The sequence below is a fragment of the Brassica napus genome, chromosome A2, assembly GCF_020379485.1.
Source record: "Brassica napus cultivar Da-Ae chromosome A2, Da-Ae, whole genome shotgun sequence".
NCBI lineage: Eukaryota > Viridiplantae > Streptophyta > Magnoliopsida > Brassicales > Brassicaceae > Brassica > Brassica napus.
The window spans coordinates 1,181,832-1,198,926 of record NC_063435.1 but is presented as its reverse complement, the minus strand read 5'-3'; the positions used below and the strand labels follow the sequence as shown (position 1 = coordinate 1,198,926).

General features: G+C 34.5%; 3 protein-coding genes across 6 annotated transcripts; 1 reads left to right on the top strand and 2 right to left on the bottom strand.

The window, feature by feature from the left end:
- The first annotated feature begins 245 nt into the window (after positions 1-245).
- On the top strand, positions 246-2,477 carry LOC106384089 (inactive leucine-rich repeat receptor-like protein kinase CORYNE). The gene is made up of 2 exons (XM_013824111.3): positions 246-1,523; positions 2,088-2,477. Exons 1-2 carry the CDS (start codon positions 649-651, stop codon positions 2,395-2,397), a joined length of 1,185 nt encoding a protein of 394 aa, XP_013679565.1. The 5' UTR covers positions 246-648; the 3' UTR covers positions 2,398-2,477.
- LOC106384079 (aspartokinase 1, chloroplastic-like) lies at positions 2,440-5,818 on the bottom strand. Of its 2 annotated transcripts, none has more exons than XM_048748038.1 (12): positions 5,309-5,818; positions 5,135-5,217; positions 4,692-4,732; positions 4,411-4,565; positions 4,052-4,201; positions 3,880-3,975; positions 3,673-3,789; positions 3,485-3,604; positions 3,313-3,405; positions 3,107-3,223; positions 2,921-3,037; positions 2,440-2,842 (listed from the first exon to the last, which is right to left on the bottom strand). In XM_048748038.1, exons 1-12 carry the CDS (start codon positions 5,729-5,731, stop codon positions 2,624-2,626), a joined length of 1,731 nt encoding a protein of 576 aa, XP_048603995.1. In that variant the 5' UTR covers positions 5,732-5,818; the 3' UTR covers positions 2,440-2,623. The 2 variants fall into 2 exon arrangements, with proteins under 2 accessions (XP_048603995.1, XP_013679557.1); XM_013824103.2 differs by having other exon boundaries at positions 5,315-5,815.
- Positions 5,819-6,863: 1,045 nt separating this feature from the next.
- Positions 6,864-14,840, bottom strand: LOC106416350 (dr1-associated corepressor homolog). Of its 3 annotated transcripts, none has more exons than XM_013857213.3 (4): positions 13,348-14,840; positions 13,127-13,177; positions 12,900-12,972; positions 6,864-7,541 (listed from the first exon to the last, which is right to left on the bottom strand). In XM_013857213.3, exons 1-4 carry the CDS (start codon positions 14,178-14,180, stop codon positions 7,356-7,358), a joined length of 1,143 nt encoding a protein of 380 aa, XP_013712667.1. In that variant the 5' UTR covers positions 14,181-14,840; the 3' UTR covers positions 6,864-7,355. The 3 variants fall into 3 exon arrangements, with proteins under 3 accessions (XP_013712667.1, XP_022554533.1, XP_048604016.1); XM_022698812.2 differs by having other exon boundaries at positions 6,864-7,538; positions 13,348-14,837; XM_048748059.1 differs by lacking the exon at positions 6,864-7,541 and adding an exon at positions 7,551-10,680 and having other exon boundaries at positions 13,348-14,833.
- Positions 14,841-17,095: the final 2,255 nt, after the last annotated feature.

Genomic DNA, 17,095 nt, shown 5'->3' with positions numbered 1-17,095 from the left:
TCCACATCTGACGTGGCTTATCTAACTCAACGGTAAAGATCTGCTTTTCTCCACATTAGCCCCTCCTCCTCCTCACGGGGACACGATGTCTTGCTTTTGGCCACTCATGAAAGCAACGAGAGCTGCCTTTCTTCCCGCATACGTGGCGCTGGGACCCATCTGACATATGAGTTGGCGGGAACCCATTTTTGTCTGTAACGGAATCGGTCATGTTTTTTTAGAGGAGAGAATATAGAGAGAGAGAGAGAGTCACAGTGTCACAGATACTGTGTCTTGGAAAGAGAGTCTTGTAAGAGTGTGTTTGTGTTCTTTACATAAACAAAGTCTTATGCTTTTGTTTTGTTTATGTAAGCTTCTTACTAAAAAAATAGATTTTTTTTTTTTTAATATTAGAGGAAAATAGAGAGAATTAAAGATAAAAGAATCTATGAGCCAATGATTCCATTCATCTTCTTTATGAAGCTTCCCAGTTAAACTCCATTTTCTTCTTTTTTCTTGGAGGTTTCTCATTGGTTTTCTCGAGAATATGAGGTTTATGAGAAGAGGATAAGAGTGAGAGAGCTTCACTGTAGCTTCAAAAAAAAGTCTTTAACTTTCTCCTGCAGCTTCTCTTTAACACCTTTCAACAGATTTGTTTGTGGAATCTTAATGGAGCAAAGAAGAAGAAGAAACATCAACACTCTCTCTCTCCTCTTACTCTTCTTCTTAGCCTTCACTTCAACAACAGCCACAACCTCAAGCTGTCGGCGAAGAGCTGTGAAACACTTATCCACAACTCAAGCTACGCCACTCCAATCAAGAATCACTCCCAAGGTTATAGTACTTAGCATCGTTTCAGGTGTTCTAACAGGGCTGCTCTCGGCCTTAGCCTTAGCCTTCTTGGTCCGTTGCATCGTCAAGTACATGAAACAAACACCAATCCTCAAAGGCCCCGTGGTGTTCTCCCCCAAGATCACACCAAAGTCTCTCCACGCAGCTCTTGGCAACAGCATCCACCTCCTTGGCTCGGACCCTAACGGTAAATACCACAAAACGGTGCTCGATAACGGTCTAGTGGTTGCGGTGAAGAAGCTAAGCTACAGCTCACCAGAAGGAGGAGCAACTAGCAAGTCGGTTAAGAGAAGGCTGCAGAAGGAGCTCGAGCTTCTTGCTGGTCTAAGGCACAGGAACATCATGAGCCTTAGAGCTTATGTACGCGAATCAAACGAGTTCTCTCTTGTCTACGATTACTTGCCCAACGGTAGCCTTGAGGATGTGATGAGTAAAGTTAGAGGGAATGAGATGGAGCTTGGTTGGGAGGTTAGGCTGAGGATTGCCGTTGGGATTGTGAAAGGGCTTCAGTATCTTCATTTCGGCTGTGAGGAGCAACAGATTCTTCATTATAACTTGAAGCCTACGAATGTGGTGTTGGATTCTGAGTTTGAGCCTAGGCTTACTGATTGCGGTTTGGCTAAGATCATGCTTAGTTCACAGACAGCAGTAGTGTCTTGCTACTCTGCTCCTGAGTCATCTAAAAGTAACAGGTGCGTGATGCTTATATCAAACACCATGACTCCTTAGTTCTTCTGTACATTTTACCCGGACCTAAAAACCCGAACCTATCCTAGAAAACCGGTTAGGATCGGCTACGGGTAATGCCAATTTACCTCATTGAGCCATACCTCAAATACTTGAAATTTTCAGTATATATTAGGCATATATATAGGTGTTTTGGTATATTTTTGGTATTATCCATATTTTTTTAAGTTTTTGAGTTCGGATTTTTGGATATAGTTTTGGTTTTCGAGTAAAACTTTAGATTTTCAAACATATATTTGGTAATCGCCTAAATTTTGGATATTTTTTGGGTTTTTGGATAAATTTTTGGATAAAATTTCATGCATTTTTGGCTATTTGAATATTTTTGGATATTTTTTCTAAGTTTTCTCATATTTTTCGGGTTTTCGATATCTTTGTGATTTTTCTGGTTTTAAATACCCGAAAAAATAGTGGGTATTAGCAGTTCATAGACAACCGGATCCGAATCCGAACTGACAATTTCTTCCCTTTTACTAACTAACGTTGGTATGCAACCTCCTTGTGAACAGATATACAGAGAAAAGTGATGTGTTTAGCTTTGGGATGATATTGGGTGTTCTTTTAACCGGAAAAGACCCCACGCAACCTTTTTGTGTGAATGGTGCAAGCGGAGGTAGCTTAGGACTGTGGCTTAAGCATTTGCAGCAATCAGGGGAATCAAGAGAAGCATTAGATGAGAGTATACTTGGGGAGGAAGTGGAGGAAGATGAGATGTTAATGGCTTTACGGATCACCATCGTCTGCCTTTCTGACTTTCCTGCAGACCGGCCTTCAAGTGATGAGCTTGTCCACATGCTTACACAACTCCACAGCTTTTAGCCTAATCTGTTCTTGTACCAAAACCTATTCAAGCATCTGTAGTTACATCTCAATATGTTTCTTATTCTCTTACTGGTTAATGTTTGATCACGCTAAATCAAAAATGGTCCAAGAGATCGTTCTCACACCAAATGAAAAGATGGCAAGCGGTTCACTAGCCTAAACGTGAACAATACAACAAGCAGTTCTTGATGAAAACTAAAGATCAAGCAGTGAGCTCGTCAAGTCAGTTCTCTACTTGCATTGCTCTAACAGGTGACCCGTTGCCAAGTCTCGGTTGTATCAGTAACTCTGAGAGGTCACCGCTCTCGAAGAAGGATTTGTGAAGAGCCTCCACGCATCCTTCAGCTTCAGCATCATTTACTATAAGGGAAATGTTAACCTTGGATGCTCCTTGTGATATCATCTGGACATTGATGCCTTTGGTCCAAAGAACATGAAACGCCTGTCCGAAGTTTAAAAAAAAAAACATTTAGAAATGTTTGTTACTCTGTGAGAACCTTCAAGGAGGTTGAGATCTAACCCTCTCTAGAATCAGGGAGGAGTGTTGAACATTTCCGATTAGAGAGATGATTGCTCTTCCTTTTGCAAGATTCACAACTGCAATTTTCTCAAGTTCTTCAACTACATGATCAAGCTCCTGTTCACAAGGAACAAAGATAAGGCCTCTGAAAAGCACAAAGTGTTTGAGGATTCAACATGAACTTGCCTGTTGAATCAGTTCCCTGCTCCAAAGCTTTGACGGGTCCAGTGTCAGAGATATGCTGACTTCACTAGTGGCAACAACATCTACGGATATTTCAAGATCCTCGAATATCGAAAATACCTGACCAAAAATGAGTTGAGTTCGCAAGCAGACGTTAATTGTTAACAGTATGATTATAGACTGGAGCAGACCACAATGTATGTTCTTACCTTGGCAAGAAAGCCAACTTGACCAAGCATACGGGTGCTTGCTATATCCAGCATGGTCACATTGCGTTTCAGAACAATGCTCGTTAAAACTGTCTGTCATATCAAGAAGCATAACTTTTAGTTTTTAATGAGAGTTCTCGCATGTAAAGACAAATCAGGAGATTCTATAAACCTTGGTCATGTCTCTTGTTTTGGTGATGATAGTTCCAGGAGCTTTAGGGTTATAAGAATTTTTAACCCTAACAGGAATCCCACCTTCTCTTGCTGGTCTCATTGACTGTGGATGCAACACCTGCAACAAACTTTCATATGTCAAAACTGGATTTGAGCATTACTGCTTGCATACAAGTAGAGACCAACCTGTGCACCAAAATAAGCTAGCTCGGCTGCTTCATCGAACGTCAGAAAAGGTACTGGTGTAGCTCGTTTATAAATAGTAGGGTCACATGTTAGAACACCATCTACATCTTTCCACACCTACTCAAAGAAGCATCCAAACTTAACAGAGATGTATACATCGTTTCTGAAAATAAAACACATTTGAGCTTTGAGGCAGTGGAAAAAAACCTGAATCTCTTGCAAACCCAATGCTTTACCAATTGTGGTTGCCGTCAAATCACTGCCACCCCTCCCCAAGGTAGTAACCGCACAAGTTTTCCAACCCTATTATTAAATAAAACAATTAGGCAAGCCACAAATATTTTTGGTTATCTGTAGATTGTGAACTATTTAGCAATACCTTTCCAAGGAAACCTGTTACGACTGGAACAGCAGGATCATCCATCCAGTCATCATATAATCTCTTGGCAACAGCTGGATAAGTAGCTTCCAAGATATCTCCATTAGTGAAATCATCCGTTGTGATGAAACCAATTTCAAATGCATCATACTGCGAAAGTCAGTAATCTACTTAGCTTTGTTTGCGAGCTGGAACAAAAGTGAACATCTAGACTAGTCCAAAGATTCATGATTACAAGGTTATGCTCCTTAACAAGAAACCATAGCTGAACCTGAAGCGAAATAATCTAGATTGAACATTTCTAGCCTAATCTACCAAGATATCAACACAAAATTACTTAAATATGATGATGGACATACTTGGCGTGCCTTGACTCCAATTTTGTTAAGATAAGCCGCGAAAATCCTTGTAGATAAGCACTCTCCAAAAGAGACCAAGTAGTCTCTGGTTCGAAGTGTCAGCTCCTTCATCATGGCTATACCTTTCAGGAGTTGCTCCAGTTCTTCCAAAAATGCTGCACAATTTTTTATTTTAGAAAGTAAAGAAAGCATTCAATGTATGAGCCTAACTAAAAATAGCAAGAAGGAAGCTCCAAGTGTTGGGAAAGTTCTACAAGTTAAACAAACTAAACAATTCTTACACGAAACAACAGAGGGGTCGATCTCGAGCTCCTTCACTGTCCTGAAACAACAACAACAACAACAACAAAAAACACATTCTTTATCAAAACCAACAGATTTAAACCTGTTAGATAAAGTAATAATGTTATTATTATATTATTCAAACCGGTTTAAACCCTTCTAAATCATTTTAAACCTGTTAGATAAAGTAATAATGTTAGTACAAATCAATAAACTTGTCTAATTTCTTTATGTTTTGTATAACTAATTTTGATAATTTATCAAAATAATTTTATAATTAAGCCTAAAAACTTAAAAGTGTTATATAAATGTAAAATATCTATAAAATAAATCAATATTTATTTGTTAACACCTATGCTCCTAGTCTCTAATCCTCTATAGAGCGCCTAGTTAAAAGCCAAGCGATTTCTTGAACATTGGAGCAAATTAATGAAACCAAAACCTGAGATGCAACTCCTTGATAACGCTCAACTCCTCGATCTCAGAAGCATTAGAAACACCACAACTAACCGCCTTCTCTCCCGCCTTCACTACCACACAAAAACAAAAACAAAAATTCAAAAAATAAAAACTTTGAATACTAAACAGAGAACACAAAGAGAGAGTCTTTCACAGCATTTACAAGCAAGAGGTTGTTAGTAGTCTTCCCCATCGCAGAAAGAACAATGACGGGACTCTCTTCAGGAAACGTCAAAACCAAATCCGCCACCTCCCTCATCCTCTCCGCCGTCGCCACCGATGATCCTCCGAACTTCATCACGCACGTGAACCTCTTCTCTTCTTCTACTACCTCACTGACCGCGTCTGTCTTCTTCTCCTCTTCCAACGCAGCTCGTACAGTAGTGGTGCCGCCTTTGAGGGATGGACCTGAAACCATCCTTGTGCAGGAAGATGAGCCGTCTCCGATCCATTTCAGCGGTGTGAAATTGACGCGATTTGGAGAAAAGTGTAGCGTCGGCGAGTTGCGGCGGCGGCGGGGGAGTGGTGATCCGGTGAGAGAGGTATTGTTATGACACTGAACCCTAGCAGCAGCCGCCATCGGAGGAGGAGGAGGAGAATGTTGAGTGAGACGCCAAAGATGGAAACTTTGTTGAACCCCTCTTCTTCAACAGTCTGTTCTGAAAACGCTGTCGTTTTGTCACCAACAATTCAATTTGATTTGACACGTTTTTATTGCTTGTAATAAATTAGTGTGTCACTCTTACACTGGTGGTATGGCTGGGTTCCCGGGTCGACTGGCCTGCTTGACCCGCAAACCGGCAAATCGACTTTTTTTTTTTAATTTAAAATTTTGATCCGCATAATCCGCGAAAAAATCGTATATCCTCACATGTCCTACTTTTGCGGGTAACCTATGGAACCTATAGATAGTAATTATTCTTATTATATATCAAATTTTTATACAAAAAATAATTAAAATTTTATTATTTTAAAAATATTTCTACAATTTTAATTTTCTTTATCATTTTTTTGTTTTTTTTTTAAGTTTGCGGGTTGGCGTCTGATCCGCATCCAAATGTTGAATTTTTTGAATCAGTGGACTTGCTCTGGAGTGAGGCAAACAGAACGAAACCCGCAGCAGATAATGACTCAAATTTTCAGCTCTAGTCACACTTGTCCTAAAAAGCTTTCTCTTTTTTCATCAACCAAGAAGATCATCGTGTACATCTCTTTCCCCATCATATGCAAATAAAATGTATGTGAGGAAGTGCGACCATATAAATATTTTAATTAATTTAACATGTATTCCAATCGGAGCCATTATCGATCCAGCTGATGACAAAAAAATGAAATTACAACTACATGTTGCTAAAAGCGTGAAGATTTAATTGGTGTATTGCAGATTGTTCGTAATCTTGATGATACACAACACTAGCGTCAAGGCATAGTTATAGAACATTTCTTTGTTTTGACTTTTGAGTAAGATGTCATCAAACTATGTGAGGTTGGTCTCTCCTGATCTTTTATTATTCTTGCTGCTTGAAAAAAAAATGGATATTAGTCTATTTAGAGTTTTGGTTAGTGGATACTAAGAGTTAACAAACCTTTCTCAGGAGGCCTGGAGTTTAGAAATGGCTAGTTTGATATTGAATTGGCACTGGGATATGCCGATTCAGGCCCATTTTCTCTTTTTCAAACGGTCAATTTTTTAGAACATGGGCAGCAACATGTATGTCAAAAGGAATTCACTAGCAATAGTGCGTAAACAGTAATAGTATGAAAAACAATGAACATAAATACTAAATACATTTTCATGCGTTAATGTCACTCACAACCCCAGAAGATACAACAGTAAAATCATCAATTGGGGCATGCATACTGCTAACGAGTTAGATACTCTTTTTGTTCTTGATCGATATTAAACAAACTGAACCTAAAAAGCCTTTAGGGAAAGTGAAAATCACAAATTTCTTTTCCTCATCTCTTTTGAAAGAAAAGGTAAAAACAAAGTAGCAAGTGCTGTAAAAAGTTATATTTTCTTTTGAATCAAATTTAACATTTTATTTTTAAAAAAATCACAAATTGAAGAAGTAAATAAGAATTAGGGAAATCAACTGAAGAAGATGGACTTTTGAGTTAAGAAGTAAGTTGGGCATTTTTTTTTGAATGATAATATGGGGTTATATAGATAAATAAAATAAAGAAGAAATATATATATGTAATTAGGAAAGAGTACTCCTACCATAATGGAGGACCATGAGATGATCAGAGGTAGATGAATTTGGAAGCAAAGTAAAGTTCTGTGAAATAGGAGAATGGTTTCTGCTCCCTCTCCAGATTGCGTCTCTCACGTGTTGTAGTGTCAACACCGGCTCCAGTTCCTGCTCTCTGCATCTTATCTCTACCTGCTTTTTTCATTTTATATAACAACAGTATTAGTCATAAATTATAGTATCAGTAATTTCTATGCTAACCACGATCAAATTTAATAAGTGATTAATGTAACAATACCCACAAAACATAGACCAAAGCTAATTTTCACCTAAACGTGTGATTAGTTTCGGGAATGAACGGATGTCTTAATAAATAACATGTTCGGACCGAATCTTAAATAACTATACGGCCTACGTGAAGTATATGCAACGAATGCGAGGCTCAATATATATGATTTTCTAGGTATATATGTGCTAGTAACGAGTGTATATTATACAATATGATGTGATAAGAAAACTGAATAATTGGGTTTAATGAGATCATTGATTCGTAGGGATGACGGAGAGAGCCACGTTTCGCGGTGGCTACACAATGCCGTAACTATGTCATATCTTCTTTACTTCTAAGAGATTCCTGATTTTCAATTGCTTTTAAAGAAGAGCAACATCAACAATGACTCCACTAACTTATTTCACATATATATTTATATAACACGTTAAAGAAAACTATGCAATGCTTATTCAATATCTAATTAATTTGACTGGTATCCACGACGTCCAAAATGTTAATCATTTTGTGGCCCACCCTTTTTCTACCCGCAATGCATTTTCTAGTGACTCTTCCCAATAGACTAGTGTTATATATGCCGTAATGTCTGAGTATTCAACTCATGGTGAGGACTGAGGAATATTTCAGAAGTTCATTTTAGGTCAAAATCTGGAACCATGTTTTCAATTGAATAATCAAGGGTACACAAAGCAAATTTAGTCTTTATGGCCAAAGCCACTCTAACGCATTCTCCTACTATCATTTATCATTTCCCTCATTCTCTTATATTTATGGCTTATAATATTTTGGTATATAAATGTTCACAAATATATAAATATATATATATGTAAATACACGTGCGTGTTTCAAAAAAAAAATATATATATATACGTTCCAAAAATAAAAAGCAGATGTAGATAAATTGATGATATGTTTTACAAGGATATTGTGCCGAGAAATATAAGTTTTTTCCTAGCCAAAAAGAAATATAAGTTTTTCTAGACGTAGGAAATTCAGTTACGGAGACAGTACCCCATGAAAACTTCACCATAATCCCACGCACGTATTCTGTTTTAAGTTTCGATGACTAATGACCAATATTAGCGATCCCATAATATATCATTTTAAGTCACAAGTTTTATGCTTTTACTTAGTGGGAATATATATACTATATAATGAAGTTGATGGTGTTAGATAGTTCAGTTACATACCTAGAATATATATCAAATGTAAATTTGTACGGTTGCTGTATATCCATTTTCTCTGGTTAGTAGTATATAATAAGTAGCATATTCCCCAAACTAATAGATTTTTATTAGTTTTGTATTTGTAAGATACGCTTTACAATTTCGTTATCTATTTAAGAAAATGCAGCACTTAGAGATATGACTATGGTTGATGGGTAAAAGGCTTTTGAAGCACAAAATTCGTTAGGGGTCTTGTGAAGAAAGAGTCCTACACGAGACACTAACAAGTAACAAATAATCAACTAAACCAAGGCAAACGAATTTTATTGTTGGTGTTGATGAGCCACTTCTAACATAAGCATGACGATTTGGCTATAAGCCTCCTTCTATACTTCTTAAGTTTACGTGAAAGAACGAAAAACTATTAATTTGTGAAGGTAATTTTAAAGTCATATATTTCTATTCATCTCATGCTATGACAATATTTTATAATAAATAATTACCATTATACGCTTTTCCATATCAAAAGTTATAGAGTAGAACTATATATAGTCTACATAGAATAATGATGTGAAATATTAGAATGAAACGTAACAAGCATTTTATCCAAAATTGTTAATCAAGGCTCATCATGGAAGTAAAGTACGAATGTACGATATAAATTTTGGAAGACAAAATTATTCTTGTTTATCCATGGTGATTTAAGTCTAGGATTCTTATAAAATAACAAGTGTTGGAATATTTATTATGCTTACTTAATATTTTAAAAATTGAGAGAAACAAGTGTTTTATGTTCTCTAGTCTTTACCAACAAAGGGTGGAAATAACTTTTGATTAATTAATTCCGACAAGATAAATCAAATATAAGTAATTGCCATTTTTCATTTGAGAATTTATTTGTTTATGACATGGAATGACGAACGAGTTGACAAAAAAAAAACATGTGGCGCAGAAGGAAACTTGAAATTTATGTAATATTTGGAGCTTTTTACGGCTTTTGTTTTCTTACGTCTAAAAAGTCAAAGGAAACTTAAAAAGGGGAAAACACAAAATGGACGAACAATGCCTCCACGAAGTCAGATTATGGCTGGTTAATCATGACACTCATATATACACACACATTCACATCATTATATCATCTATATAAATATGAAAATATATTTTTACACATATATTCTTTCGGTATTCCAAATGTAAAATGTTTTAAAAAAATTCTGATGTCTTACATTTTTATATTATTTTATATTGTGTAGTTTAGGAGAAATGAACAAGAAATAAACTGCTTGGCAATAAAAACTTAAATATTTGATAAATATATATATATATATCAGACATGTCACATATTCAATGTGTATGAGAGTACAAAGATATGCATTTATATACTCGTTGCCTCGTTCCATTTGACATATTATACTTAATGGCATGGCTTAATGCAACAAGACAGATAAACTTAGTGATTTGAGTGAATTTTAAACATTGAGTTGACATAGAAATTATTGTTTACTTTATCTTCCTTCCATGTTAATTAAATTTAATAGACCTCTAAGCTTCTAAAGAATGGTTTAGGAAAACATGCTTGCAACAACCTGATGTAGGGAAAGGAATCTGTTTATTTGTTTTCCAAGCTTCTGTTTATTTTGAAATTAGTTTTCCAAGCTTCTGTTTATTTCATTTGGAGGGAAAGGAATTCCCGTCTTCACTCTGCTTTACATAAGCCACCTACTCTGATCGTCAAAGAGGTTCAACTCCAGGCTCGGGCAAAGCTTCTTGGTCTTGACAGGGAGAGAACTATCGGTACAACTTCTCTGCGACAATATGAAGAGTCATATTTGTATATATGGTTTGATAGATTCCAAGCTTGAGAAGGGAATCATCAGATCTGCTTCACAAAAGTTTCACATTATATTATTAAGTTCCTTATTATGCTGTCTCTGTAATTGTCGATTTCTCTAGTACGAGTTACATCTGATGTAAACTTTTACCCTGATGGGTTTATTTGGAAAGGATGTCCAGTTAAAAAAAAAAAAAAAAAAAAAAAAAAAAAAAAAAAAAAAACAACCTGATGTATTTATTATAATTCCAAATAATCTAAGATCATCATCTCGATTATTGATATTATTTCAAAAATATCCATTAAATTTGTATTATTCTCCTTTTAAGGATTTCGTTTTCATTTTATGTAAAGGAGTATATCAACTATATTCCCAAAAAAAAAAAACTATATTCCCACATTTCTAAGTATTTTTCTATGCATTGGTATATATATAATATGTATATATGCATGGATCAATGCAGGCTAGCTCATTCTTCAAAAAAAAAAAACATACCTATAAGGTTGGATTTTATTTACGTTTATTTAACAGTCGCATGCAATTTCGTACGGCGTCCAAAAGATTTATCTGTGTGTGGCTTTCAATTTTGTTTGAAAACATTAGAAAAAAAAAGTTACAAAAAAAAGAGATCGGGAGGAAAACGCTACGTATTTGAAATAAGAAAAAAAAAACAATTATATTTCATTGTTTGCTATTTATCACAAGCACACCACCAATGCGTTCCATGCACACTATTGTTACTGAAATATTGAATGGTCACTTAGCATAGGAAAAAGTCTCGAACTTAATTTATATTTATCCGTTGACAATAAAATTGTAAAAATTAATTTAGAAATTAATCATAAAAGTTATATTGGTTAAAAGAATCATAAACGTAATAGCGTGTTATGTGTAAGCGGCCGTATTAATGCACATATATATATATCAATTATTAAAATTTGCACGAGAAGCATCCTACGTAACTTTAGGGATTGAATTATATTTCTTTTTGTTTCATGAATTCGACTTGTAAGATTTCAAATAAGTCAGCATGCATATGATAGGAAGCTACTTTATTGTATTCATCATTTGAGATAATTAACTATCTCTAGAAAAAAGCGTGCGATATATAGATCGATATAGACAGTTGTACCTGTACGTGTATATACATATATAATATAGTGTTCGTGTACGTATGTTACTTGCAAATATACAGTTTTTTTTTTTTTGCTAACTTTTGGAGCAAATATACAGTTGGTTTCCATGAATTGAGTTTTCTAACTGAGGTGTGATGTCATAATCAGAATATATCCAAACCAGTCAAAATAATCAAATAATTCATAATAGCTGTAAGATTTTTGGCACTGTCTCTCAAACTAGATAATATATAAGTTCAATTTTTTATATCGACAATGAATATAAAATTATTAAGATATATCCGAAAACAGTAAACTTGTGACTTAAATAAAGAGCTTTTATATGTGATTTATCATAAGTATCCTAACATTAAAAAAAGAAAGTATCCTAACATTATTCTCAAGCTTTTCACAACTGGCCCTAGCTCGAAGTAACTTACATATACACTTTCTTTCTTTTTTAGAAAAAAAACTTACATATACAGGAAAGATGCTGTATAACATTTTAAATGTAAGCACAACATATTTTCATAAAGAAATCGGTTTCTAAATTTCAATCTTCGTATATAAGTAGATTGGTATAGGTGGATTGCGTAGGTGGATTTCGTATAAAAAGAAATAAATTAAAAGGGTGCACTCATCTCTAATGAGAATTAAGTTGATCACACGAGGGCACAAACTAATGGCTAGACGCCTCGACCGTTAATCAATTACCCCTAAGCTATAAAAAGGAGCAAATAAGACAAACTCGAAAAATGTTGAAAGACAATTAATGGATAATAAGCATATAAAAACAAAGAAATAACAAAACGGCTTCTACCTAGCAGCGACATCTACTTGTGACCTAATTAACATGGAGACACTTTTGTGGCAATTTAGTTCCGATGTTGTTGTCATGTTCCTCAGTCCACCAACCCCCATGAATGTACTCTCTCCCCTTTTTTACTAATATGTTTCTGTTTACCATACTACTATTCTTATAATCTTTTATGCTTAAAATAGTATTTATGCAATGTTTTAGATTTTTTGTTTTCTTTCTGAAAACAACTAAAGAGATTGTAGTTACGGCAAGCAAATGTGTACATGGAATCTAGAACAATAAAGTTAAAGAAAGGGAAATTAAAAAGATGATGAGATTGAGTAGAAAGTACCTGGGATTCGTGCTCCAATCGCAACTTATTCACCAAATATTTCATCAATAGTCGAACAGTCATCTTCCCGTCCCTACGCAATCCAATAACACCAAAATTAATTAGCCATAAACAATTTTGTTAAGATTAACGTTTTATCTATCATTCTTAATTATGTATTATAAATTACTAGCTGGTTGAAGAAAATCATGAGAACTGTAAAATCTTGATCATCGACGAGTACTTACTTGATTCTCAAGTAGCTCTTGGGTATCTGAGGCAAGAATGGTTCTCTTGTCCTATAACGTTCACCAAAGACAAAATTGAAAAAAATGCGACACTTAATAATTAAAACCATAATAAGACTTGAAAGTCCGATTGATTAATGATTCTGTACTTTATTTTTGTAATTATGAGATTATGGACCTTACATAACATAGTTTTAAAGAAGTTAACATTTAGCACTTACTGGTTTTGAGAAGCTTGAAGGAGGAACCAAATACCGGAATGGGGTCGTCTAGGTGGATCAATGACTCGAAAACTCGAGCTTGGACCAGCCACCACATCCTGATAATTATTATTATTATTATTGTCCCCTAGTAACTGTTGCTGGAAATTGGTGCGACCAAAGTACGGTCCTATCAGTGGCATTATCAAAGAAGCAGATGATGGTGTTGGTTGCATTAGGTTTTGTGGCATTCGAAAGGCAGCAGCCGCCCAAGAACCAATCATCTCCTGATCAGGCCTGGTAGGGAACATCAATTGATTGATCATCATCCCTCCTCGTTGATGCTGATGATGAAAGAGAGATGACAATGGAAGACCAACTTCTTCTTCTCTATTTGAACCCCCAGAGGAAAGGTTAAGCTCTAGGAAAGAGTCCCTCCTAGCAGCTGTATCGGTTTGATGTTGTTGCTGATGGTCAATATCCGGTTTAACATCATTCTCGTGGCCTATGCTTAACCGGAGCCACCCTTCTTGCCTCATCTCATGATTTTCGGCGTCATCGTTGGCATTATTATAATTGTTATTGCTATTGTTGTTGTTGTCGTCATCGTCCTTGTAGATTAGCGTAGAAGTAATACTCCTAGGCTCTTCTTGATCGGCCATGAAACTACAGTCTCTCCTACAAAACTGGTGATGGTTATCTTTTACTTGGTAATCTTTGTTGTTGTTGTCGTCTTCAGAGACGGCAGAGAAATAATGAGCTTTTTGTAATAACCTCATAAAAGCGAAACTATTGGAAAACCCACATGGAACAAGAACTGTTGTGGAGGAGGAGAACTTAGTATCAGGAACCATGGCAGAATCCGGTGACCGGAATAGCCAAAGAAAGCAGGAGAGGAGTGAGACAAAGAGTTTCTGATGATCTCAACATGAAGGGAAACGGAGGAGAGAATAATAAATTAGGGTTCCTAGATGGAGACTACAGATCGAGAACTCGAGGAATGGTCAGAGACCGTAAAAGACATGGAGCTAGAGGGAGAGAGAGAGAGTATGTGTCTTAATGATAAGAGAGGACTTGAGGAGGAAGAGAATATATCTTGTGGAAATTAAATTGTTGCACGCAGAGAGAACGAGCGAGGGATCAATATTGCAATTACACATAGTAATGGCCACTAGGTATACGAAAAAGCTTCTTATGCGGTCAATCTAAGTACATATATTTTGGTGTCATTATTATTATACACACACGTAGTTTCTTGTCCTTTTTTCTTTTTCTTCACCACATATACTACCCTTTTAAGAAAAAAAATGGAAGATAATTATCAGAATTCAAAGATTTCTATCATCTTTTTTTTTTATCACAAAAGATTTCTATCATCTAAAACCATAAAGTGTGGACAAAGCATGAATAAACATTGTAATACAGTGATTTGAACAATCTTCGATTCACAAGATGAATCATCAGTTACTATTTATGTAAAAAAAAAAAAATTTATATATATATTAAACAAGCCACTACTTCTATCGTTTCATTTTTTGTCGGAAGGCCACGAAAAAACCATTGTACGCCTACATTCATATGTTTTCAAAATACATATATAGAAAGCTGTAATATTGAACCAATCTAGCTCCATGGAGGATCAATCCACAATAACATAATTAAATCAAATAAAATCAGCTTATTACCTGCGTCATCAAGCCAACAAAAGTCTTCTATTCTAAATTCAACGCACATAAGATATTAATACTTCAGGAGAAGAACTATAGTGGTATATTCTTCAATGTATCTTATCATTACAACTAATATATATCGTTTTATCTAACACGTATCATGCGAGACACAAAATACAGCTTATATCACGTATATACAACAGATTACATACGTTTACTCATGCATATACATGCTCGACACCATTTTATAACTTCAATTTTCTTAAATATTATTAGCTGTCTCAAAATAAATAAAATTTATTATTACCCCAAAGTTTGTCTTATACATCGTACATGGTTCAGCAGATGGAAAACCATATATGGCAGGATTTTAAAAATCCCTACTCATGCTAATTTACAACACTATCTTCTTTTATACAGATAAAACAAATCACAAATTAAGCAAAATAAAATTATGATAAATATAAATAAAATATCAAATTACATGTTTACCAAGACAATAAATAATTTGTATTTTAAAGTTTAACATTTGTAAATCTATGATAAAACAATTACTTTTTAGGCACAACTACTCCACATGTTATAGAAACAGCTTGGAAATTCACAATCAAAATATTATGAAGTAATTCATCTTATATATCTAAAAAAATATCAATCACTATTGTACCTTACGAATATATAAAAGGTGGCATGGACATATTGGACATATATTATAACTAGAAAAATATATAACGACTTAGACCGAGTCAAATTATATACTTATTACGTAATTTTTGTTTTGTTTTGCTAATGTGTGTGGTCTTTACAATTTAAATAGATAAAGAAGTTGCACTTTTAATAACTATATTTGTTCAAAGATATATGATGTTTTAAACTTATGCACAACTATTACAAAAATACTTTTCGTTTTAAAATATTATTAAAATAGAAATTAAAAACTATTCAATAATTAAAAAATATAATACAAAATATTGTATTGCCTATACAGTTTTTTTAAAACTTAAAATTACTTAGAAAAATAAAAATATTTTACATATTTAAACATTAAAAACTTCCTAAAACATCATACATTATAAAATAGAAAAGGTATATTTTTAATTTTTTTGGCCTTCTAGGGTTTAGATAAAAGCTGGGATTTTCAGTAAAACCATAAAACGAGACGAGTGGAGTGCGAGTCATGATGACACTAGACCTGTCAAATTTCAATTATTTAGATATGAAGTGTTTTAATAATCCCAAGAATAGTAGTTAATGATTCATAAGCGATAAACTACGAATATTTAAGTCAGTGATTAAAAATAAATAAATAAATGCTGAGGGGAAATCGGCATGCACCGAAAATGATGATGTTTTCCGTTAAAAGCTCACTTCCCCAGATCATACAGAAAAAAATACAGACCTTGTGATGCTTTGAACGACAATATTGTTTCTCATCGAAATGAAATTCTGTTAAGAACCATGTGCTCCCCAACAATTTTATGTTAGTATTTTTTTCTAATAAATAGGAATAGGAAATTTAGTTGATCCCAATCTACTCAAAAATATATTCTGTTGATATTGCAGCGTCGTAGTAACAATTATCGACAACATTGTGTTTTTCTTTGTTAATAAAACAATCATTAACTATAGTATTTTTTACGATTTATAAATCCATCAAAACCAACATGATATGTCATATATAATAATTAAATACAACCCTACCGATATAAATACGGTAACTCAAGGCTCCTAACTCAACGAGTACCGGCTCTAAGGGAGTGCACAGAGTGCAACAGCACAGTGCTCCATATTTGTAGTCAAAATTTCTTTACCTTTTAAAGCTCTAAAATTTTTGTTATTACAGTTTTAGTGAATGTTTATTCACTCAATAAGATTTTATTTTTTTAGTTTTTACATGGATTGAACTTTCAACTTCAAATTCACTAAATTAGAAGAAAAAAAATAGCACAAGGCCCCACCATTTTTTGAACCGGCCCAGAACTCAACTCATAGTTAAAACAACAAATATTTTTCAAGAAAAAGAAAGCATCATCAAGAATCAAGATATGAAAGAGGATACAAAATAGATCGAAAATGTTTCGTTGACTTGGATTTGCCGA